A 26,984-nucleotide genomic window follows, 5' to 3' on the forward strand; every position below is an offset into this window, starting at 1 on the left:
ATATGCAAATATTGAATAAATATGATGTTTTTGTACACTCCTACTGTTTAGCAGCGGCTACAATGTTGACCACCTCATTAACACATATCCCAGACAACGTCCAGCCATATGCTGTGGTTTGACCCAGTTTTGTTTTGTGTTTAGTCCATGCTGCTTTTTGGTTTGTTAATATTTTGGGCACATCCTGTTTGTGTGGTTACCACAGCCCGACACACATTGTTCAGCTTTAAGGCCTCTCCGACCATGTCTGCCCTCTTATTAGTGTGACAGAGGAGAGATGGGGAGAGAACACTAAAGAACAACATATGAGGAAGAGAGGGGGTGAGACACATTGAGATGGAAGAAAAAAAGATAGAAAGGGTGGTTTGCGAGTGGAAAAGGAACGGGGGTGATGATGGAAATCGACAGATGACAGCAGTGGGAGTTGTGAGGAGACAGAAAGAGATAAAGGAGACATGCATGCGGGGACAACTTGAGGTCAGCATGGTGGATGTGGGGTTGCGAGCAGATGGATGTGGGGCAGTTACGTATGTAGACGGAGAACGTCTCTTTGGGAATTCTGGAATTGCTGGTGCGCACTGTAGCATTAAACCCAATTTAATGCTCCAACGCATGTTTACATTCTCTGTAAGCGATTCCCAACCCCCACAATACAGAGTTTCAGTTCTTATCAATGATTTAATAACATTTCCCTGATAGCTAAGCTGCCATACATCATACATGAGAGTACACATGTTTCGGCGCTCATGTTGGCGTGTTTGTGTGAAAGTGTGTGTTTGAAAGGGCGTGTGTGTATGTGTGTGATTTGTATTTTTTGGGGGCTGGCTGGTTCTCTGGTGAGATTGCCTCCCTTACACATCTGTTGGGAGAACCCCTGGCTGTGACATGAAGGGGCCCTGGTTCAATTTCCATCTGTAATTTGGGTAATTTAGTGGATGTTTTAAGCTACTTGCAGTTAAGACTGCAAGTAGCTTTTTTTATTTTGTTTTTGAAGTGCCCCTCACAGTAAAATCCTCTGTGTTCATTTAAATCGGAGTGTTAAAATGGATCTGTAAGGATCCATTTATACACGGTCAAAGTTCAACTTTATCTGGGGATTTTGCTGTGTGGTGCTTAGTCACTTTCCTTTTAGGGAGTGAGTGGGTTATTGCAATCGTCCAGCCTTGATTTCCCTTTGATAACCTTGGTGTGCTATTTATTCAGCCTTCACTCAGTTGTATTTATATGTAGTTTGTTTAACCAGGAACACACACCTGCCTTTGAAATAAGGCAGCTTTTGTTTAGGAGAGACCAATGTATTTTTACCTACAAATGTTGGCCATTTAAAAGGCCTGGAACTTAGTTTGGTTCACTTAATACATTTCCCAAAAAGAAGATATTATTTTCGTACTAATTAGTACATCAGTTTTGTTGTATTTGGATTTCTTCTTCCTTCCTTTCTATAGCATTTCCAGCCCGTCTACTTCCTGGTACAGTCTGTCTGGAAGCATTTATGAGCAAAAATGTGTGATTTTCACTGACAATGTTCCTAGATCGATGGATTGCTGGGCTCTATCGGGTAGTAGTTGCTGATTGATAGATTGTATTAATTGAATTGATAATTTAAAAAAAATCACCTTTAAAAAAAAATAGCAAAAATAGTAGATCTAGCTTGACTTATGAATGACTTGAAGTTCAGCTGTTTCGCTATTTTTATAGCAATGTATAAAATAAGGCTTAATAAAAATAATTTATAGATTATTTGATTAATCGCAAAGATAAATCGATACAATAATCTCTAAAGGTGCGTTCAGACTTTGATGGTTAGAGCGGCGCGATTACATACAAAGTCAATGCAAAGACGAGAAGTTGCGCGAACAAACGGGGCGAACCGAGGGGCGAATATATATATATATATATATATATATATATATATTCAGGTCTGAAGTCTGAACGCAGTTTAAGAACGATAGTTGATAGTCACAGTCCTAGTTGCTGAGCCTGGCTTGACTTGGCAGTGAAATTCCTGCTGACACAGTGGCATTATATGACTGACACTGACATCGGTCATTTTAAATTGGAAGAACAAGGCTCATGTAACAGTAATTCTAGCAGCATATTTCCTATGAAGTCAGGCAAAGCCAAGTTGTTTTTTGGTGAGGTATTCATCCCGAAAAAGAGCACAGGGGAAAAACACAGCCTCGTACTCTCAAACCACGTGACCTCGTACGGAAATTACAAGCCGCTGAAAATTTTGCGGGTTGGATTCTGAGCTCCAAAAAAGAAAAAAAGAGCCATGTGATCCAGAATTCCTGGAGGCTTTGTACATGTGAACGACAAGTATTCATTGACCATGTGATGACGTTAGGGAATAAAGTCACCCGTAGTCCCTTTAGTCATGATTGGCCCTATATGACTCTTGCAGCTTCAGAAGCTATGGCCACACGTATGGATTGCGTTCATTTTCCAACGGAGGGTCGGTCTTCCCTCCTTAGCTGGAAGAACTCCCTGGCCCACATACGAGGTGTGATAAGTCCAACTCCTTCAGCAATCCTGCCATGGTCAGAGGGAGAGGAAGGCCATTCCAAGGTCTCTCTACACCCCAACTGTTAACTGGGAACCACTGATCTCTCTCTCTCTCTCCCTCTCTCTCTCTCTCTCTCTCTCTCTCGGTCTCTCACTCCTGAAGGCGGCATTTTTGTGTCGTTACCTCACTGTGGTTGTAAATAATCCCTGTTATAGCTTCCAGATGTCGTCCGTCCCACTCTGGAGCTGGAACTGGGTTGGGGTTGGAGTGCAGTACGGATGTAAGGGTTGGACACTTACTGTAAGTCCCAACTGCTGACTGGAGGGCCTGGGAATGAGATGCTCTCCTCTCCCTCCCACACTATCTCTCTCTGTCTCTCATTCTCTGTCCTCATTTCACTCACCTCGCCACCTAAAAGGTTCATATAATATTTTCTGAATCATCTTCTGTCATCCCGTCTGCGCTGAGGAAGTCATTGACATCCCTGGCTTAGCTTCTCTCTCTCTCTCTCTCTCTCTCTCTCTCTCTCTCTCTTCCTTGTTGCTACCTATTCTTAATTTATTTTCCTCCTATTTTGTTCTCACCCTCCCTCCCTCCCTTCCTCACTCGCGCTTCAATTCCAGTGCTGCTGTACTTGTTTCAAGTAGTGAGTGGAAAGCAAATATACATTTGGCACATGTGGGTGCTTAGGAATGGGGTACCATGGGTTCCATCATACATACAGCAGCTATTACTCACGCATCGTCTACTCTACACATACACTCGCACACACATACACATACAAACCATATGTCTTCAGTTGTGTGGTACACACTACTCACTACATAACTAACTTGCGCGCGCGCACACACACACACACACACACACACACACACACACACACACACACACACACACACACACCCGTTTTTGAGTGGTGTAAACCACTCCTACAACTGGCTTTGTTAGTTTACGTGTCTGTCTGTCTGTCTGTCTGTCTGTTCGTACCAAAAAATGAGCATGGTTGCTATGGTCACCCAGTTCACACGGGTGTGATTTCATTACGTCAGACATTACGTCAGACCACAGCTGATCAGTCTATATAAGACCTTACACCACTCAGTTCACACGGGTGTGATTCTTTATACTTAGACTTATAAAAGCAAAAGTACAGCCTATCTTGTAATGCTATAAGCTCTCAGCATGATGCAATGTGGTGTGTTATGAGCTTGCAGATCGGCTCAGTCATGTAACAACAACTCACACACATAAACACAAAATGCACTGCATGCATTTTTGTGCTACAGTATACTATCGTACATACGTAGTACGTGCCAAAGAGTCCGATATGGCTGAGAATGGCACATCATGGAAATGGCCCAGGGTAAGGCTTGGTCATGACATTGAGCATATCATTTGGGGTCTACTTGCTAAGTGAACCCGCTTGCCCGTTGTAACCAAGTTTCACACAAAAATGGCTGAGAGTTCTCTGCTCGGTATGGAGTGAGATGGCTCTGATAACCACTCCGCTGTTTTGGGCCAAACCAGTCTGGCTGTGTGTGGATTAGCTGGCTTCACTCGTGTTTTTCCAGTTTCACTGCATCCTAGAGCTGTGTGTGTGTGTGTGTGTGTGTGTGTGTGTGTGTGTGTGTGTGTGTGTGTGTGTGTGTGTGTGTGTGTGTGTGTGTGTGTGTGTGTGTGTGTGTGTGTGTGTGTGTGTGTGTGTGTGTGTGTGTGTGTGTGTGTGTGTGTGTGTGTGTGTGTGTGTGTGTGTGTGTGTGTGTGTGTGTGTGTGTGTGTGTGTGTGTGTGTGTGTTGCACATGGAAATTCTGTGAGTGTGTCGACTCAACAAAGCACAGCAGTGCATTTAGCTTTAAATGACTGACATGTCATCTTGTTCCAATTTTTGGCTCTCCAGCGGTACGCATCAAGTCGGTTTCAGTGCTCTTGCAAAACCCTCTCTCAACAACACAAAGAGCCCCAGTCACTTCCAAAAGCTCCCATTTCCACCTTCCAAAAGCATTGCCACAGGCTTGCGCCACGCCTCGACATAGCGACCGTTGCTATGTTTGGGCCGGCTTGTATATTTTGATTGTCGATAGCTCTTTGTCAGAGAGTTGTAATGAAGGCCCGCGGTGTTGCAATCAATCTAACTCGGCCATAAGAACGCACGCAGGCATTGTTCACTGGCTACAAGTCTGTAAGACATGCAAGTGGAGACAGCTTTTGTTTGAGTAACAGCGTTTTTATATATTGACCCAGGCAGCAGCGAATTGAAATATCTTGCAGGTCTTTTTCCAAAACACACATACACTCTCTATCTCTATCTCACTCTCTCTTAAAGTTATCTGAAAGACAACTTAACATTATCTTAGTCAAATCTAGCAAAAGTATATTTCTCACCTAGAACATTGTTGCTCAACCACTCCTTGTTTAGAGGGAATGCGCATGCATAAAGTGAATGGCAAATCGAGTGGCAAAGTGAGTGACAAAGTGAATTTAATGTTGTTTAAAGTCATTTAATGCAATCAAATAGGACTTTTCTGTTTGGATGTATGGGCTATGAAGGCCAGAAAGTAGTTTTTTGCCACTCGGTAGGCATTCCCGCATAACTTCCGGGTATGATGATGATGTCACGCGCATACCCTCTATTTGAGAATAGAGGGTATGCGTGTGACATCATCATCAAACCCGGAAGTTATGCAGGAATGCCTACTGACTGGCAAAAAACTACTTTCTGGCCTTGACAACCCATGCATCCAAACAGAAAAGTCCTATCTGATTGCATAAAAACAACGTTAAACAATGTTAAACTCACTTTGCATGTTGCTTTGCCACTCGATTTGCCACTCGATGTGCCATTCACTTTAAGCATGCGCATACCCTCTATATAAACGACTTCATCAGTTCAAGTTCATGTGCTATGATAGATCACCTGCTAAAGCAGGGTGGACTTAATATCTTTGTAAAAATCTCTGAACTGTGTCTTATCAGTGAAACTGTCAGTAATTATGTCATGTGACTATTGAGGTGATCAATTGAGTTAATCAAAAGCTACTTATTGACCGTTTGATTCTCCCCAGATAGTCACAATGCCTTATTGTTCATAGTTGTCATTATTTGTTAGTTTTTATTATTAACACATAAAACACCATTGGCGTTGATCTACGGCAATTAATAAATGTTACGCTTAACGCCAATGCCATAGATGTACGACACTTGGTCTTTTATAGTGCTCTTGATTGATCAAGTCGTAATACTACTCACTTTAGCTTTGGGTTGCTGTGTGCGTGCGTGCGTGCGTGCGTGCGTGCGTGCGTGCGTGCGTGCGTGCGCACACTCCCAGTCGTTACTCCTTACGTGCATATATAAGCATCTGTCTGCTGTCTTGATACTGTAAGCGTACGATTGTGCGCATGCATCCCTGTGTTTGTGCGCGTGTGCTTTGTTGTAGACAGGGCTCATGATGGCTTCCAAGGTTTGGAGATGAAAGGCCGTTTGCATCTGCTGGGTTTAGTTGAGCTCCTGAATCAGCACAGCGCAGAGCTACTAATCAACTCTCATCTCTCTGCTCTCTCAGGCCCCTATCTCTGGTCCATAGCATTCTACTGCTTCTACGATTCTGCCCTGCAGTATAAGGCTATGGGACTTTCGGTTTTAAATCTCAAATCGAAATCAGACCAGCCTCTCCTCTTTAGTGGAAATCTCACAAACGTTTGACCTACTCACCAATACAAAGACGGGTTGTGTCAATAGAAAGCCTACTTTCCTTAGTGGACGCACTCTGAGCCCCCCACCACACGTATAAACGGTACTTTTTGGCCAAAAAGGGATTTTGTTTCCACCGGGAAAAAAATACTTTTAGTTACTCCAATGCACCCTCTACAGATATTGCCCAGAGAACTGCCTCATAGAGAATATTTTTCCTCCGGTGAAAAAAAATCCCTTTCTGGCCAAAAAGTACCATGGTGGGGGGGGCCTCAGAGTGCGTCCACTAAGGAAAGTAAGCTTTCTAATGACACAACCCGCTTTTGTTTTGGTGAGTAGCAAAAACGTTCTTTTAAAATACGCTAAAGAGGAGAGGCTGGTCTGATTTCGATTTGAGATTTAAAACCGAAAGTCCCATAGTAGTAAGGGCATTTTATCAGTCATTTGACCAATCTGGGAACTAAATCGTTACCAAGAAATTTCTTCACCAATGTGTTTCTAAAGGTGTCTAATAACATGTACTAAAAGTTTGAAATTCAACTCCCGTGGGAAAATTGAGTTATTAGCATAATATGTGACCATACCCATAACATCCTATATAAGGCAAAAAAGTCCAAATTTCATCATTCTTTAAGTAGCATGTGACATATGAAACTAGGGTGATTTCATGATTCTGAATCCATTCCAAGCATTAGTTTTGCACAAAAAACACTCCTTGGGCTAAATTAGGCCATATCCAGTTGACCAAATGTGCTGACCTCATCACGTTTGTTTGGCCAATTTCCACGAATGCTTGGAATGGATTCAGAATCATGAAATCACCCTAGTTTCATATGTCACATGCTACTTAAAGAATGATGAAATTTGGACTTTTTTGCCTTATATAGGATGTTATAGGATGTTATGGGTATGGTCACATATTATGCTAATAACTCAATTTTCCCACGGGAGTTGAATTTCAAACTTTTAGTACATGTTATTAGACACCTTTAGAAACACATTGGTGAAGAAATTTCTTGGTAACGATTTAGTTCCCAGATTTTCATAGATTTCTCTTACTATAGCCTTATACTGCAGGGCAGAATCGTAGAAGCAGTAGAAGGCTATGGACCAGAGCTATCAGCCCCCCTATATTCCTGAGAACAGTGACAACGTGATAACACTTTCATTTTACACTCATACACAGTCAAATCTATTCTCTTGGTTAGATCAATATTGTATTATGTGGCACTCAGACTTGCAGTGAATTAGCTTTGGTTTGTGTATCAGAAAAAATACAATAGATACTTAAGGACCACTTAGTTAAAATAACATTATGCACGTCCTTATGTAGCCATATCTTTCTTTTTTTTTCTTTTTACAAGTCAGGTGTGCAGACAGAAGCAACCTTGAGCATTGTGTAACTGTTAAAAGACATACAATAATACATAAATACAATACATTCAATATATACAGCTAGAACATTTAGGCACATTTTTCCTGTGGTCAATTAGTACTACTAGACCGGTGTCCAGGCCAGTCTATGATGACATCAGTCCCCACTATGGGCTATGATGACATCAGTCCCCACTATGGGCTTATCTGTCTGACGAAATACGCAGGACTGTATGATGAACTGATCACAATGTGTAATTGATAATTGAGTATCCGTGCTTTGCTAACCGGATACATACCAGATATTTGTAATCGCCACAGGGATCCAGCGTATTCAATAACACAATATTGCCAGTGATTATAACCTCCCAGTCGTTACTCCTTACCAGATCAATTCACCTGAGGGGGAAGAGGCGATGAGTTGCTCTTTGTGCCTGATGTCGCAGAGTATATTGACCAGCTTAACTTTGGACTGACAGCAGAATAGGAAACTCTCCAGCCAGGGCCACGATCTTGGCTCGAATTGTCTGTCTGTCTCGATGCCTGTACTATTGTGCCAGTTATTGTCATCCATTAGGGTGAATGGCTTGTCCTGCACTGAGGCAAATTAGAAGTTGAAGTACTGAGCACTCGATACTCATTATGTCAGAGTGCTATGACTTGTAAACCTGATAATAGCAGATCTACAAGCTCACGAATCAATGCAGTGTCGCATCGCAACGTGGGCTTTTGGATCTGCTATTGTCAGTCATGTATACAGTAAATTAACAATTCGTTTCTGTGGCTATGGGCTAACTTTGCTAGCCTTATCCTCCTCAGGATTGATTTTATAATACATAATTGTGCAAACGTTTGATCATATTTTGCAATGCTTTCATGACAGAGATTCCAAGAGTTCCTGTGAAATTTAACATGTCGTGCTAGCCAGTAGCAAATCATGAGAAACTTTTGACATTCTGGTTATTAATTATATGGCCTACAAAGAAATATGGCAGTAAATCTGTTGTGTGTTTTAAAAGCCAGGAATAGAGAGTACAGTACAGAGCTAAACGACAAACAATAATCCCATTAAATGCCATTTAATGATGTATTATGGACTATGCACTCATGTACCAACCATACTTTTGCCTTGACAGGACATACATTTTGAAGTGATCTTTCCGAGTCATTAGTCCTTAATATACGGTATACCAGTTTTGTTAAAAAAAAAATAATAATAAATCGCAATCTCATTCTCAGGGTTGAATCTGTGCCGCTTGTCATTTTCTCCCTGTCAACTCCCCAATGTTGTTCCTCTGTGACTGTGTACCATAAACAAAATGTCAAAATCTCTTGGAAAATGGCCACATTTCAGCAAGGAACAAGCAACATTCTACCCTTAGACTCCCGTTGACGGAATTGACGGATTTAATCAATAAATCCAGACCTACCGTTGACGGAATTGACGGGCTGTCAATCGGGAGCCTAATCGGGACCTTAATGTAGCAAAATGTAGCATTTTTTGGCTAATTTGGCTAACGTCCGATGTAATGTTCCTAAAACTGGCCGAAATCCGCGCGTGCATGGTCGATCACGCACGCGCATGATTGCGCATGCATCGCTGCGTAAAATGCGATGTTTTGGGCTTGATTAGAGCTTAATTTGACTTAGTTATGAAAAAGACGATGATAGCTTAGCATTCTGGACATCTTTCATTGTGGCACACTAGCAAAGCTACTACCGGATATTTTGATCCTAACCGGATGTGGTCATCGTTCACTCGCTCCTTTTGGTCAGAATCGGCACAATGGTGACGTTACCGCCACCATCAGGTCTGATTGTCCCAATACTATAGTCTTGCCCAGTGATGTAAATAGGGTGCGTTTTGCGTCCCAAAACGCACTTTATAGTTTTGGGCCGCAACCTCCGCTCAATCTTTGCGTCCCGTGGACGCAGAGATTGAGCGGAGGTACTCAGCACACAGTAATAATAATCCACGTGAAGAAGAAAAAATCGCGGGTGGAAAAAATGCGGTAAAACAATAATCTACGGACACGATCATTTTGCATGCCCGCATCCGACCTCATCCTATGTTATAAAAAATAAAATCCACGTAGGAATCGTTCTTGTAGAACCACTAGTCTGTAACAACACTGTCAAAACAGCGCGCTGTGCGCCGCCATGTTGGCTCTGACTGAGCGCAGCCTCTAGACTAGAGCTGTTTAGAGACAGAGAGTGACGACAATAGAGTGATCAGTGACGCATGCAGCCCCACGAATAAGCAGTGAACGGAGATGTCGCAACTCTCTCAACTAAACGGCGCTGCCTCCGACAGAAATATTTAGGGGAACATGTTTTAGCGTGACAAGCAGACCCGATTCAATGGGAAACACACATTGTGTAACACACGCCGATATTTTGACTAAGTATAATAATTGCAACTGCAAACAACTTTTGGTTTAAGCTATGTTAAATCCACTGTTGCCCACTAATAGGTATTCCTTACTGAGTTGTGCCTTCTAATACTACTAGCCTACATTAAAAATATACTGTATAGGCCTATTTGATATGTTGTTTTTATTTTTTTTATAAAATAAAATAAAACATGTTTTATTTTTTATTTTTTTGAGTGGTGCAACCACTCCCTTACGGAGCTATGTGTGTGGGTGGGTGGCTGGGTGTCTGGGTATGAGCACGAAAACAGCATGGTTGTTTTTCACCATCTGTGCGCAATCTAATGCACACACAAACACACACGCACGTATTAACTGTATGCTTTCGGGGGTGCCAGTACATTACAGTACAGTAGAGGGGCCGCCACACAGTAACTCTGTCATTCTCAACCGTTTCGGACGCGACGCGGCACGCCGGAACCGGCCCGGCCCCCTGGCCGTGTTCCTGGGGGTCTGGAACATCCCCCCCCCCCCCCCCCCCCCGCCCGCCCGCCCGTGAACCCCCACACAGAGTTGCACCACTCACTTCACACAGGTGTGATTTTTTTTGGGACTCATAAGAATTTTTTGGGACTCATTTGAATGACCACCTGTGCATCCCGGGACCCATTACATTGAAAACCTATTTACATCACTGCTTGCCCCGTCAGAATGAGATATAGTGTGTAAATCGCGGATTTTTCTTTTGGCATTAAAATGATGAATTAAAAATATTAATATATGTCACAAAAGGGCTTTTTGGGGGAGTGGCAGCCCAAGGGTTTTAAGATGCATGGCTTCTAAATTGGAATTGGCACTTAATTTAAACCAGGGCGTTCGGTGCACCTTGTACCTTTAAGGTGATGAAACGTGCTTGAATGAATCATTTGACAATCTCCTGAATTCAACTTTTGTGTGACACAGCAAAATCCTCAGTGTTCATTCAAATAGAATGTAGAAATGTAACCAAGACGTGGACCTATTTTTACACAGATTGAGACAGCTATAAGAGACTAAAGCCTCATTTGTGGCACACCAATAATAGCCGATCTACAAGCTCACAACGTGTTGCATCACAACGCAGTGTAAACTTGTAGATCGGCTATTTTCGGAGCTGGCCAACATACTACTGGTTACGGTACTTCCAGGCTCTTAAGCTGATGGTTTTCTCTCCTAAAGCCTTTATTAAGCTGCTGGTGTCCTTGGGATTACAGAGGAGTGGGTGGAAAACCTCACTGCACGCTGTCTCCGGCTTGGCACTGAAACTTTTTTTGTTTGTGACATGTAGGTTACAATATTTAGCCTTATGACCTCATGAACGTCCTTTAATATGCCATTAACAAACGGCTCTCCTACGCACCTGATGCCAAAAACACGCCAGTGTGTAAAAGGCTCATTGTTCCAGGATTACAAGATGTAAAATTAAGTCAGCAAGCTCACTTTCCCGTGACAGGTGTTGCCACCATTCAGCCTACGCTCTGGGATCACTGTGTGTGCGTGCGTGCGTGCGTGCGTGCGTGCGTGTGTGCGATGCCAGGGCAGGGCAAACACACACTGTGGTCTCCATTTGTGCTCCTCCAGTGCATGACCTTGGCATGGCTAGGCCTGTTGTCACTTGCGGTGGGAGAGAACAGAACAGGGGAGAGGGGGAGAGGGGAGCAACAGATTGGAGGGAGGAGAGGGAGAACAGGACAGGCAAAATGTGAGAAAAGGGCGGGGGGGGGGGGGGGGGGAGGGTGTCAGGGGGGTTGGGTTGCTCTCAGTGGCCTGTTTGTTTTATATCTGCAGGCCTTTCCCTTTTTTCACAGCAGGAGAATGTCTTTTTCCTGAACTGCAGAGGTTTTGTGAAGTCATGGCAACCAGACAGTGTTGGAGTGATGATTGGCCGATGAGGGATTGCAGAAAGGCCCCGACTGCCAGCTATTGGCTGGCGGTCAGTTTCCCACACACACGCACACGCACATGCGCACACACATACACAGGCTATGCCATAGGCATGGAGAAAACAGATGTTTGGAAAGTCACTGGAAATTGCTTCTTTTCTTAATCAGTTATGCAAGTGTGTATGTCTAAATAATTTAAATGTTTAATATACACTTATAAAAAGGCAATGAAAACACTACTGGAGAATTGGAGATCATAGGTGCCAAGACTTCGCCCATCAATTAAAGTAATTACTAAAGAAATAACTTCCTGTTGATTCTACTTTGAAGAGATGGTTGACAAATAGTTTTAAACCGTTTTTACCTGGGCTCGACGGTTACTAAGAAATGTCCACTTGATGTTTGTTAACATTTTGTAGTAATGCTAATGGAAACAAAAGGCGTTGGCTTGCCAGTTGCCAGTATCCACCAGCTAGATAGCGACATTTTAGTTGATACTAGAATATGAAAAACAGAACTATCCCTTTAAACATATCTCCACAATGCTTCCCCCTCATCAATGCAGTATCAGCGTAACCAATTGGCTGACCTTGGTGAACCTGTGGCCAATTCAGGTTATCTTAGGCGTGATTGTATCAAACCAGGAAGTGTCTGAAAGCTGCTCAACAAATGAGGGAAATGCTGAATTCATTGATGACAGAGATGCAATCTCTCATCTCCACTTAGCTTTTGTAAGAGAATGCCTGTGACTAACATGCCCACCCAGACTCTCGCACCACCTGTGACCTGAAAAGTCTGTTTTTATATAGACATACCACTGTTTTATCAGCATGGGTTGGAACTGAGAACGGTGGGGTTGTTGGTGGGTTATCGCCCAGTGATATTATATGCCTGTTTTAGTTTCGTTCAGCCTGTATCCCAGATCAAGACTAGATTTAGGTCATTAGAATGCAAGTGAAATACTGCTCACATGATAAAATCACTTGCAAAAATCATAATGTCGTTTTTATGGCTGGGCTGCCTCATGTTTTATGGAAAACGTTAGAGTAATATGTCAGAAAATCTATTACTTAAATTCTTACTTAAATCCTGACTTGGCCATCGAAGCTGAAATGTTTTAAATGTTTTTCCTGATCTGTTATTACTATTGGGGCGGCGGTGGCTCAGGGGTAGAGTGGCTGGATGGCAACCGCAAGGTTGCCAGTTCGAACCCGGGCTCCCCCAGAGTTGGTGTCGAAGTGTCCTTGAGCAAGACATTGAACCCCTTGCTCCTGATGTGACTGTTCTAGTTAAGGGAAATTAACAACAAATGCCTCTTGTGAACATGGGGGTTGTACCCAATGGGGGTTTTGAAGAAAATCTGATCTGATTTGAGTATCAACCTGACGGTTCTGAAGTTCCTTGCGGTTGACTGAAGTAAAATCCTGACTGTGTGTCCTCTTCTCTCTGCAGCCAAACCCTTCACCACCAAGGTGAAGCAGATGCGCCTGCACAAGGAGGACTTCGAGATCCTCAAGGTGATTGGACGAGGAGCCTTTGGAGAGGTAATCTACTTCCTGGGTTTTATTGTCTTACCAACGTTACCACAGAAACTTTGTAACATGACCCCAGAACAAATGATAACAATACGCCACATAGTTCATGCCAAGAGGCCACAGTCCCTCCCTTTTGCCTTCTCCTCGTGAACTCACTAAACCAGCCTCATAGGCGACATTGCAGAGAATCTTCTAGAAGTTGCATTACAAGCAATTTAATTGTTTTGACATGATTTGAATTGGCTTTCCCTGAGATATGATATGATTCGACAGGTTAATAACCCTGTCATGAAAATGCAGTTTCATTTCCGTCTCCACATTTAAAACTCATGGAGCAATTGAGCAAACATTGAGGCTGGTCTGATGCTTTCTCTAGTCTGCATTTATATGCTTTCAGCAATTCACCCATTCACACACGCGTTCAAACACTGACGGCAGAGGCAACCATGCAAGGCACCAGGCTGCTCATCGGTAGTCTGTACCATTGCAGCTCTTAGTGCTGTGGTCAATTTTAACCTCTTAAACCCTATATACATTATTGACTGGGGTCCCCAGAGGTATATCCTCAGTCTACTCCTTTGCAAATCTCTTTGCACGTTGCAGCACGGTATGTTGTGAGCTTGTAGGTCTGCTATTTTTGCTAAATGTTTGCCTATTTTCACAGAATGTTCACATTATGACATGCCCAGAATCGGGACGCTAGGGTTCATGTAGACCAATGAGAAGTGATCAGACAACCATTTTCACTTCAGTGGTTCATTTCTCTTTAATAACACACTATTATGACATCAAGTGAAAGTAGCCATATGATGTCCCTTTCAAGTTATCATTTATAAAATGCACAGCATGTAGGAACCTGTTATTCTTGTTTGTTTACTTTTATTAAATGACCGTAATGCCCTATTTTGAGCTGTTTTTCAAAAAGGGTTAAAACAAAATACAATCTACAAGCTCACAACAACACATCACATGTCGTGAGTTTGTAGATAGACTATTTTAGCTATTTTTGTACACAGGGCTCAAGTGGTTCATAAATGGGAAGCTGTTTTTTTCTTTTTCTTTTTTTTCTTGGGGACCCCATGCAATGGCTTGGTGGACCACAAGTGCGTTGCTTGCAGACCCCAAGTTGAACCCCTTGGTTCTGGTGGTCCCCCCTGCTTGCATTCCAGCAGCAACTAGTATTAGTCTCGAGGCTTGAGCACCGTGAGCATGATCCTACTTGTATGTCTGACTGAGTTAAACTTCATAAGCCCCCCTTTCACACTCTTATTACCCCAGGAAGAGAAATGAATTAGTGCAACTGAAACCATCTCCGCACTTAGTTTTCTTTTTTTTTTACCCCTTCACTGACTGCCCACAGGGAGGTTGAAATACTGTTGTCACTGGGTTTCAGCAAGTGATGTCAGTGCTGGGGAATGTTGGAGGGACAAGTAGCATGGTGCTCAGCCAAGTCTCTTACCTCAGAGCGGTGTACGCTTACATAACACCGGTGTCCAGGAAGCACCCTTGTGTCTTCAGTTTTTACCCCTTCCACTCCAGTTTCATTTCCAGCTCTCATATTAGCTGTCAGTTCACATTGTCCACAAATGTGTTTCGTTATCGCAGAGCACGGTGCTTGACTAACCTATCGTCGCTCAAACGGTTACTTTTCCATAAATTGAAAACGGAACCTGTGTGCCCATGGACCCAAAGTAGTTATTATTCACTTAAGCTCTTGTTGATACTTTTCATTGGTTAAATATTTATAAAAACCCACTGACAGACTTAACCACTTTGAACCTAATGTCTCTATTTTGGGTACCGGTATGTCATTATAGGTATAAATAAATCAAAAATGGAACTAAGCTCACAATGCGTTACATCGCGCAACTCATTCTAGCACAAGACACAACACTGTTATACAAGTAAGTTTAAAATAGGGCATTAATTTACTGTATAAAACAACTTGACAAGATGATATATAGAGAAGGGATACAAGGTTTCTGCCAGACAGTATGCAACAGGCATTGGAATATAGAGAAGGGATACAAGGTTTCTGCCAGACAGTATGCAACAGGCATTGGAATATAGAGAAGGGATACAAGGTTTCTGCCAGACAGTATGCAACAGGCATCGGTATATAGAGAAGGGATACAAGGTTTCTGCCAGACAGTATGCAACAGGCATCGGTATATAGAGAAGGGATACAAGGTTTCTGCCAGACAGTATGCAACAGGCATCGGTATATAGAGAAGGGATACAAGGTTTCTGCCAGACAGTATGCAACAGGCATTGGAATATAGAGAAGGGATACAAGGTTTCTGCCAGACAGTATGCAACAGGCATTGGTATATAGAGAAGGGATACAAGGTTTCTGCCAGACAGTATGCAACAGGCATTGGTATATAGAGAAGGGATACAAGGTTTCTGCCAGACAGTATGCAACAGGCATTGGAAACGGGAGGAAAGGGATACAAGGTTTCTGCCAGACAGTATGCAACAGGCATTGGAAACGGGGGAAAGGGATACAAGGTTTCTGCCAGACAGTATGCAACAGGCATTGGTATATAGAGAAGGGATACAAGGTTTCTGCCAGACATTATGCAACAGGCATTGGTATATAGAGAAGGGATACAAGGTTTCTGCCAGACAGTATGCAACAGGCATTGGTATATAGAGAAGGGATACAAGGTTTCTGCCAGACAGTATGCAACAGGCATTGGTATATAGAGAAGGGATACAAGGTTTCTGCCAGACAGTATGCAACAGGCATTGGTATATAGAGAAGGGATACAAGGTTTCTGCCAGACAGTATGCAACAGGCATCGGTATATAGAGAAGGGATACAAGGTTTCTGCCAGACAGTATGCAACAGGCATTGGTATATAGAGAAGGGATACAAGGTTTCTGCCAGACAGTATGCAACAGGCATCGGTATATAGAGAAGGGATACAAGGTTTCTGCCAGACAGTATGCAACAGGCATTGGTATATAGAGAAGGGATACAAGGTTTCTGCCAGACAGTATGTAACAGGCATTGGAAACGGGAGGAAAGGGATACAAGGTTTCTGCCAGACAGTATGCAACAGGCATTGGAAACGGTTGACGCCAGGCACTGACTAAATGTTGGACAGTTTTGGCTACGGTTTCTATTCCACTAGCCATTTTGGCAAGTACCCAAACATCACTTTGAAGTTCCTTTCTATTCCAAGTCAATCAACCAACCAGCTAAAATAACCATCAATTAGCCTGGTGAAATAGTGAAAGGGGCCATTGTAGCAAGTTGATTTCCTACTGGGATTATGAAACGTTGAAACGTATGAACGCACGCGGGGAATAGACCTGTTTTTTCCATCCAATCCTTATAAGAACACCCTTTGGATCCACAAGTCTTTTGCCGGACATGGAAAGATAAAAGCCTCATTCCATAGTCTGTGTGTATTATTTACATTATGGTGTGAGACTGCCATTTGTAGCATTTACAGTCACGCGGACATATACCGAGTTGATGATTCTTATGAAACACGCATACATGCACAAACACACTGGAGTATTGGAACCCCGGCCAATGTTCCAGGCCCCGCTGGCCTCAGCAAGGCTTTTTTACTGGGCTTCAGTTTCACACCGTCTGGGTGAACCGCACCAAGGTGCCCCGGTAGGCGGTAGCATGTCCCAGAGGTGCCAGCGGGAAATGGTTGACAGGGTTTCCACTAAGCCCGAAATATGTAATGTCGTCATTTGTGGAAAAGGTTCCGATAGAATCAGGCACAGGCCTGTCGTTGCTGAAGGTTATCTGCCCTAAAATCTCCACTCCCAGAGCTGTGCCCTGTAAAGAGGAATCACGGCAAGGGAGAGAGACACAGAGGGACAGAAGTCATGGAAAAAGTGCAAGAGAGTGAGATGGAAGTTCTAGAGAACTTTACTACAGTGTAACACAGGGTTCCACTGGTATATGCCTCTGTTTCTGAATGGGTCATGTGTGTTATGACCCACCATGTAGTCCTATGCCATCATTGCAATGTCCCTGTGCCCTTTGACTGTGCCATTATGCGTTTCATACGTAACTAATACAATTAGTTTTGGGCTGCTGCTGACAGGCAACGTGATCATCACATGGGCCCATTATTCATTCACATTTCACATGATGGGGACGACTTGACTGGTGCAATGTATGCCATTAGCAGGTTGCTAGTATTCTAATTGAATGATGATGGATCTACAGTAGGCAACTGTCTTAGCATCGCAATCAGTTTCTTTCACTCATGCTAGCATTCCAGAGTCGTGAAGTGTTGCTGTTTTATAGTGGGGTTATAGCAGTGGCGGCCAGTTGACCGTGTATCGGATCAACGAAAACAGAATAGATACTTTTTGGGAAGGTCCTTTGAAGATTAGAGACCCAGCTGTATGACTGCATGCAGTCCCCTTTGTGAAGCTTTGACCAGACTGCACATGCACTAGGGCTGGGCAATTAACAGAAAATATATCAAAGCCGATATTTAGAACCAATAACAGACTTATAATCGAGAAGCAAGTTTTATTTTTCACAATCGTTTTCTTATCTCAACCAATAATCAACTAAATCGATTAGTCCAATTAAACGCATAACTTTGTTGTACAATGGTGGTGTACAAAAAAATAGCGAACACAGCTGATCTACAAGCAGACAACGAGGCGTATCGTGACACGTTGTGAACTATTTTCACTAATAATCGAGGCACAACATGCACCGTGGCGTGCGCGATGGGAAAATGTATGAACGGGGCAAGAGACTGATGGAGACGCTGAGTAAGGAAAAGACTTCCACATGAGAGAGTCAGAGAGTGCAGCATGTTTAGTTTTCTTCATGCCCTTGTCAGCAGCCGGGAGAAAAATGGCAGCGTTCGTGATGCGACAGATCTCCTGATGAATGTGTTAATTGGTTTCCTCTCCTGCTCCAATTCTCAGCTTGTCGCGTTGAGCTTGGAGATTGTCTATTTTCAGCCAAGAGATTTAGTAATAGTTAGTGTTTTGTAGAGGGGGAAAAAAGATGGGGACCAAGTATCGACCCCTGGGGGACCCTGGTCAGTGAAGTATATATGGTTTAAGGGAATACCACTCATTTTCAACATTTTACTATGTAATTAATATACCTTAGAGTTTAAAAAGTCCCCCCATTCTGTGTTGCCTAGAACTGCACGTCTGGAAAAAATCAGTAACATTATAAAGTACATCTTTGTGATGTCACTGAGATGTACTTCATAATGTTACTGATTTTTTTTCCAGACCTCCAGTTCTAGGCAACACAGAATGGGGGGACTTTTTTATTATTTCCACAAAACAACTCTAAGGTATATTGATGACATAGTAAAATGTTGAAAATGAGTGGTATTCCCCTTTTAAGTGGTTAACTCTACTTGATGCTAATTAAAAGGTAAATGCTCAATGCTTTTCCAAAACTGCGGAAAACGGGGCTTGACAGACATAGCTTATTATATTGCCCATGTTTGGGAAATCTGTCGTCTGCTGGCCACTTTGGCCAGTTGCCAACCAACATGTGCACTGCTCAGTCAGTCTTTCCTATTCACCATTTTAGCAGTGGAGAAATGAGATTGGCTGGTCTAACCAAATGAACCCTAGAGTCTCTATTCTGGGCATGTCATAATAGGCGAACATTCAGTGACATTAGGCGAACAGTCTGAGAAAATTGCCGATCTACAACTTCACAACCCTTTGTGATGCATTGTGAGCTTGTAGACTGGTTATTTCCGGTGAGGAGGGACAAAAGGAGGCGACCAACTTAAGTATAGATCCCTTGGGGATATTTAATTAAACTACTAGGCCATATGTCTGAATGAAAAATAACCCCAAAGCCCACCCTCCAAATATTAGCATCCTGACCTATTCCAAAAGCAAATTTTATTTTATTGGAAACACAAATTGTACTTATAGAAGAATCTCCCAAAACGACGTGGAATTTGTCATGGAAAAATGTGGTGTTGAATTAGCCGACTCCAAAAACCCTGGCTAATCCTAGGCAGCGGCTTCTGTGTGCCTGTGCTGTATGTCACTCGGCCGGGGTCGGCCCTCACATTTGTCCTCCAGAGGGAGCTCAAGCATCTTAACTATGCACAACTCTATGTCGCCTTGTGTATTTGGACTGTGAATAAACAAGGTTATCGTCTATCAAACCTTGTCGATACGATCAAAATTAACCTTTAGCCTGGTCGTGAAAACCAACAAAAGGGGTCAGACGGAAACGACGAAGAGTAGAGGAAGAATGGAGTGCAGAAAGGGGAGATGGAGACGAGGACAAAAACACAACATTGTTGCCAAGAACACACTGCTCCACCTCTTGTCCTCTCTCTCTCTCTGCCCCTGTTCCTCTCCTCCTCAGAGTGATCGCTGGGGGAAATCCAAACAGTGGAGGAATGTTATCATTGTATTGCATTAGCTGCATTCCCTGGCTCATTTAATAGACTGCAGGCTCCCCTCTTGTATGGACCACTCGCCTGTTTTCACTACTTGACAGAGAGAGAGAGATAGAGAGACAGTGTTTACATATTTCTGTGTGTGTCTGCATACTTGTGTGTGTGTGTGTGTGTGTGTGTGTGTGTGTGTGTGTGCGTGCGCAATTAACTGGGTTTTGTATGAGCATATGTATAGTATGTGCCTGCATGTGTGTCCTCTGAGAGAGAGAGAGAGAGCTCCTCTCTTCTTAGTCATAAGTTCATAACCCTAACTTCCTTGATGGTGGGTTATGGCCTAGTAGGTCATATTTGCATGACCCTTTCTCAGCAGTTCATTGGACAAAGGTGATCAGTGAAAGGCACCCCATGCCTGTTCCTCTGAGCTGTAAAAGGGCTCCTTTTCAGTCGCTGCTGCCAACAAGTGTGGTACAAAAAGAGACAAATCTGATCCGTTCTTGTCCAATAAACTCGCTCTATTGTACTCTAGCTATGTTTGCACATCGGCTAACATAGGTAGATAAACAAATAGCATCAGGAACAGTTATCTAAATCCTGTCCGGCACAAAAGAAAAAGAAAAACGTGTGTCGATGCATACACTACTGTACACTAGTGTACAGTATAAATATGCTTCAGGCCTCCCACATTGTTTTAGAAAGACCACAGCACATCTCAGGAACTCACCCCAAGAAAAGGTTCTCTCTGGTTCATAAAGGGGATCCATATGGGAATGTTCCTTCATGTGTTTGTACTGTATGTCAGTCAGAACACCAAGAAGGAATAGTAGCATGTGTGTGACTGTGTGTGTCTGTGAGACTGTGCGTGCACGTCGTGTGCGTATATGCATTTGTGCATGTATCCATGCATGCGTGTGTGTGTGTGTGTGTGTGTGTGTGTGTGTGAGTGAGTGAGCGTGTGTAAGAGGATCCAGGTGGTGCGTGTCTGACTGTCTGTCAGACTTCAGGGTCGACACCTCGGTGTCCAAGGTCACTTCCGGTCCCTCCTTTCCCCTTCCTCTCGCCCGCCTCCTCTCCTCCTCCTGTACTCCTTGACGCCTTTCCTTTACCATCACTCCCTTTCATCTTCCATCCTCTTCTGCTCTCCTCTTCTTTCTCCTCTCTACCAATCACATATTCACTGTTTATATCCTATATTACAATTGAAAACATGTGCCCAAAAGCACGCACAGGAACAAAAGGCACCAGCTACTACGTCACTGACACGCTGCAACACGCTGCAACACACACTGCAACAACACACTAACACGTCACACACTTACCCTCCGCGTCGTTCGTTCCCTATCTCCTCATGTCGCGCCGCACGGCCACACTCAACACCAACCGCGTAAACATTGTCATCGCACTGCCACTAAAGCCGGCTCCCGTCCACACTCGCAAACAATATCAATATCAATAATAAACACAAACACGCCACAAGCACCGACACCCCCGCCTAATTTGTTGCCACGTCTATGAAAACAAGCACAGAAAAAATGCCATTCAACACGCTACTTACAACTCGCTTACAATTCGCAGACCTGGCAACACTGCATCCCGTGATTCCACTCTTTTCATTGGCTGCGCCATAGAGTGGCTGCGCCGCCAACATTGTTGCCACGTCTATGTAAACAAGGCCGCAAACCCTGACTTCCTACAGCCTATACTTTCACACACTACCACTCGCTTACAATACGTGGACCTGGCAACACTACATCACCCCTTCCCAATGGCTCAAAACCCCACCACGTGACCCACGTGTTTCGTGTTACCTTTCACACTTCCGGAAACACTACCGGAAGTTACACAGTACACACACACACACACACACACGCACACACACACACACACACACACACGCACACGCGCACACACACACACGCGCGCGCGCGCGCGCGCGCGCGCGCGCACACACACACGCGTACAGCCTGCCGGAAACCAACAGTAGAAGAAGAAGAACAACAACAACACAGCTTCTACACTGATTCTAACTTGGATGGCGAGCGCCGCGATTACATACAGTTACAATCATGCAAACACGACCGCGTCGACACCTGGCGTGGTACAATCGGGACGAACCGAGGCGCATATATGGATCACAACAACACCACCAACACTACACGCACACGCTGCAACAACGCGATGCAACACAACACGTAAGTCACGTATGTTACTATGGTTCTATGAATCCTGGATGACTGCTTAACACTGGATGATTTGCGTCCAGTGTTAACCACTGCCTCTGCCAGTCACTACGGATGAAATAGAACAGCTGTGTACAACGCAGTGTCACTGCACACACGTGTGTGTGTGTGTGTGTGTGTGGTGTGTGCGTGCGTGCGTGCGCGGGGGGGGGGGGGGGGGGGGAATTTGGATCGCCTCGCGATGCAGCTGAAATGGCACGCACACACACACACACACGCCACAGAACGCTAATAATAATAATAATACACAATTACAACACTACACTAATCATAACAACAGTACAGACAACAGTACAGTACACATGAGTACAGTACAGTACAGAAAGAAAGCTCACATCAGAATATTAATCCATGTCATAATAATAATAATAAAAAATAATAACACAACACTAATAACTATAATATCCACAGTACAGACAACAGTACAGTACATCAGAATATTAATCCATGTAATAATAATAATAATAATAAATAAGAACACAACACTAATAACAGTACAGAGAACAGTCCACTACAGTACACATGAGTACAGTACAGTACAATATACTGTTCCTGCGCCTTGCCATGCTCTTTCAATCATAATAATCATAATCAATAATAACACTACACTAATAACAACAATAATATCAACAATACACAGAACAGTACACATGAGTACAGTACAGTACAGAAACAAAGCTCACATCAGAATATTAATCCATGTAATAATAATACTAATAATAATAAATAATAACACAACACTAATAACTATTATATCAACAGTACAGAGAACAGTACAGTACATCAGAATATTAATCCATGTAATAATAATAATAATAAAAAATAACACATACAACAGCACAGAGAACAGTACACATGAGTACAGTACAGTACAAAGACTTACAGTACAGCACAGTACAGTACAGTATACTGTTCCTGCGCCTTGCCATGCTCGCTTTCATACGCAAATACACAAAACCACACAGGGCCACTCAGCCAGCTTGGCAACTTTGCGCTTTCCAAGCAAATGCATAAATGAAAACATCATGGCTTGCCATTGCCTTCTTCCCATTTGCGACGCATCGCATGGCGCGAGGATGAGCGGGCCGAAGGCCCGCGAAATTCTAGTAGTATACATATGTGTGTATATCTGCATCTGTTATGTGTTTCATATTGTGAAACACATATAGTGGTACCACCATTATACCACTTCATAATGTTACATAATCATTCTGCAATGCCAACTGAATTTCCATTGTGAGATCAATATTCTATTTATTTATCTATTCATCTGTCTGTCTGTAGCTCTCTCTCCCTCTCCCCCTTTCTCTCTCCCTATATATATAATATTTTGGGATCAAGAATCCGGTTGGATGAAATAAATAGACGCCCATTTTATGATATTCTCACTCTCTCATAGGATTATAATTGCATGCGTATCTAAGTATGTGGTTTTCCATGGTTTAGACTGTTGTTTCCGTTTGTTTCTCCAGGTTGCAGTGGTGAAGGTGAAGAATGCAGACAAGGTATTCGCCATGAAGATTCTCAACAAATGGGAGATGTTGAAGAGAGCAGAGGTGAGTCTCTCCAAACATACTGTGTGTGTGTGTGTGTGTGTGTGTGTGTGTGTGTGTGTGTGTGTGTGTGTGTGTGTGTGTGTGTGTGTGTGTGTGTGTGTGTGTGTGTGTGTGTGTGTGTGTGTGTGTGTGTGTGTGTGTGTGTGTGTGTGTGTGTGTGTGTGTGTGTGTGTGTGTGTGTGTGTGACCACTCAAAATCCTATTTTATGTTTTGGCTGTTCTAAAATAGCGCAGAACAAGTTGCAAATAAATCTGCAATTTCCTTAAAACCCTTTGCCTATGATGACATGCACAACATTGGGACCCCAGGGTTAATGTGATTAAAGAAAGCGGACTCTTTTTTAACCCATTTTGACCTCAGATTCTATAAATATCTTCTACATCCTGACAGTTTTCTGAAAAAGCTATGTTTCTATGTCAGTCGTTCTTCGATTTTTCAAAAATAGCAGACCTACAAGCTCGTAGCGCGCCACTCGGTGGCGCGCTATGAGCTTGTAGATCTGCTATTTTTCAATAGCTAAAGCATAACATAATGCTAACACCAAAAGAGGTTCCCGCCCAAAATGGGTTAAATGTGCTGTTTAAAAGGTTGACGAGCTCTTATGTGATTTGTGCCATCAAGGGAAATGTCTGCCTCATGCACGGCCTCCCTTAACTCAACTCCTGGGTCACATGCAGTGTGTGACAGATGTCATTGTTGGCCTCTAATGCATGTTTTTCTCATTGACCTCTCCGTGACAGTCGGCAAGACATTCCTATTGGTCCCCTGGGTCTTCCATCTTCATGCCTCATATCTCATTGGGCAGAACTACCCATAGTGTGTGTGTGTGTGTGTGTGTGTGTGTGTGTGTGTGTGTGTGTGTGTGTGTGTGTGTGTGTGTGTGTGTGTGTGTGTGTGTGTGTGTGTGTGTGTGTGTGTGTGTGTGTGTGTGTGTGTGTGTGTGTGTGTGTGTGTGTGTGTGTGTGTGTGTGTGTGTGTGTGTGTGTGTGTGTGTGTGTGTGTGTGTGTGTGTGTGTGTGGACATGGGAAACGACAAAACAAAAGGCTAAACTAACCATGTGTCCTTTAGTGGAGGTTTACTGTATGTTTATGCGACATTAGCAGATATCATGCTGGTTTTTATTAACGGAACGTCCATTTATCCCAGGATGTTTGATTTACTCGCCAGTGGCTCAGGGGTAGAGTGGCTGGTAGAGCAGCCGGATGGGAACCACAAGGTTCCCAGTTCAATTCCGGGCTCCCCCAGAGTTTGTGTCGAATTGTCCTTGAGCAAAGACTCTGAACCCCTAATTGCTCCCGATGTGCAGGTTGGTGCCTTTGGTTTCCTCCGCCATCAGTGTTTGAATGGGTGAATGTAATGCAAAGCGTTTTGGATAAAAGCGCTATATAAATGCACCATTTACTCTTGGCAGTGGGTGGAAGCCTTTAGACTTGTACTATGTTACCTGGATACATATTGCACACTAACTCCATTTGGTCAAAGTGGATCATTATATGCCAATATCATTGCTATATTTTCTGTATTTTGGTTGAATATTGTGTCTTTAAACCTAGCATCCCTATTTTGAGCATTGGTTTCAAACATTTTCCGTACTAGTAGTACTACTATTTAAATAAATAGCAAAAATAGCTGATCTGCAAGGTCACAGCATGTTGCTTTGTGAACCCCTAGATTGGCAATTTTTGCGCGGCACAGTCGTGTTTGAAATGTGACATCAGTGATTTCAAGACAAAGTGTCACATTGCCTCTACACTGTCTATGACTTCCCTGATCCTGCCATGTTATCATGGGTAAATGTTGTAAAGAGTGACATTTGTTCTGTTCCTCTTCAGACGGCGTGTTTTCGGGAGGAAAGGGACGTGCTGGTGAACGGTAACAGCCAGTGGATAACCACCCTTCACTATGCCTTCCAGGATGACAACTTTCTGGTGAGATGGATGGACTCATAGATTAGATAAAATTTTGGTCATTAGTTTGTTTAAGATTAAAGACTGGTCAAGCGGCCCAGGCGGTGGCGTAACCGTCTGGGCACCCGACTGGTAATCCAGTCGCAGTGTGCCGCGGGTTCGACTCCCGAGCCCGACACGGCCTTTACTGCATGTCTTCCCCCATCTCTCTCCCGTTTCCTGTCAGCCTACTGTCTGTCCCTTCAAAAACCAATAAATGGCGTAAGCCGCAAAAAAATATCTTAAAAAATAAAAAAAAGACTGGTCAAGCTAGCAATAGAATACAGGGTTAGGATTCAGTCTTCCAGAAAACCCTTACCAATCCTGGAGGTTCTGCAATCTCTTCAACTGGTTGGCTGTATGGCTCATCATATTGTCCTAATTGTTTATGAAACACAGCGCTAGTGTGTTTCACAAAGATTAGGACTTGGCCTGACTAAATGTTTCAGTCTTGAGATTTTATATCCATGTGGACTGCTATGTTCTGCACTCATGGATTAAAGGTCTCAGTCACCACGACTGATTTCAGTCATTTGGATTCCATAGAAGCAGCGCGTCTTCTGTGAAAGCATGCTGGGCACTGAAAATAGCAGCTCTACAAGCTCACAACACATCGCAGTGCGACGTGTTGTGAGCTGGTAGATTGGCTATTTTCGGTCATTAGTTATTTTAAGATGAAAGCGTATTTGAAGTGATCAAACTAGCAATAGAAACATGAATGGTCTCAAATGTCATGATTTCTTCAGCTGGTCAGCCTAAAACATCGTCATTACATTTTCATTGAGATTTTATGTTGCTTTATTCCATGTGTACTGTATCAATCTTCATAGGCCCACAAATAACCTGTGAGACATTTGATTATTCTGCTGACCAACATGGTCACCAGCATGGTCACCAACATGGTCACCAACATGGTCACCAACAAGATAATGTAGAAATACGAGCGACTTCCATTTGAGTGCAACAGGTTTTTTTTTACTCGCTGCACCGTTCAAATTTCAATTATTTCACGTTGATTCATTGATATGTAAATACAAAGAACAAGTTTCTCCTGAGCATGAATGTCAAAGCATCAAACTGCTCCATATGTCATCAGCCATCAGTGTATTTCACCAGCCACTTTTGCCATTTCATTACCCAGCTATGTTTCTAGAACACAATTGGTTACCTGCCAAAGTGTCTGGTTCACAAACCCACCAGTCACACTTGGCTGGGCTTGTGTGAGTACATGTACATATGTGTCATTGTCTGTGCACCCTGACTTTATGGTCAAATGACCCCCCCCCCCCCTTTACACTTAATGTTCTGGAAATAACTGCCCTGGTGGTTAGTCTGCTTTTCTGCTTAATATTAAGATTGTAAATATATAGTGGTTATGCCGGCATATTAACACACGACTATATTTTGAATGGAAAAGTGTCTGAATTCTACCTTCATGCCTTAACACAAGGTACACTGAA

General features: G+C 43.2%; 1 protein-coding gene across 4 annotated transcripts in view; it reads left to right on the top strand.

The window, feature by feature from the left end:
- Nucleotides 1-26,984, top strand: part of cdc42bpab (CDC42 binding protein kinase alpha (DMPK-like) b) — a 114,049-nt gene that overhangs the window by 25,961 nt on the left and 61,104 nt on the right. For all 4 annotated transcript variants that reach the window (XM_079525554.1, XM_079525555.1, XM_079525552.1 and 1 more), the window contains exons 2-4: nucleotides 13,315-13,406; nucleotides 23,493-23,576; nucleotides 25,411-25,506. In XM_079525554.1, the coding sequence (XP_079381680.1) occupies nucleotides 13,315-13,406; nucleotides 23,493-23,576; nucleotides 25,411-25,506 (272 nt within the window). The remainder of the gene's footprint in view (nucleotides 1-13,314; nucleotides 13,407-23,492; nucleotides 23,577-25,410; nucleotides 25,507-26,984) is intronic.

This window comes from Electrona antarctica (genome assembly GCF_951216825.1).
Source record: "Electrona antarctica genome assembly, chromosome: 17".
Classification (NCBI taxonomy): domain Eukaryota; kingdom Metazoa; phylum Chordata; class Actinopteri; order Myctophiformes; family Myctophidae; genus Electrona; species Electrona antarctica.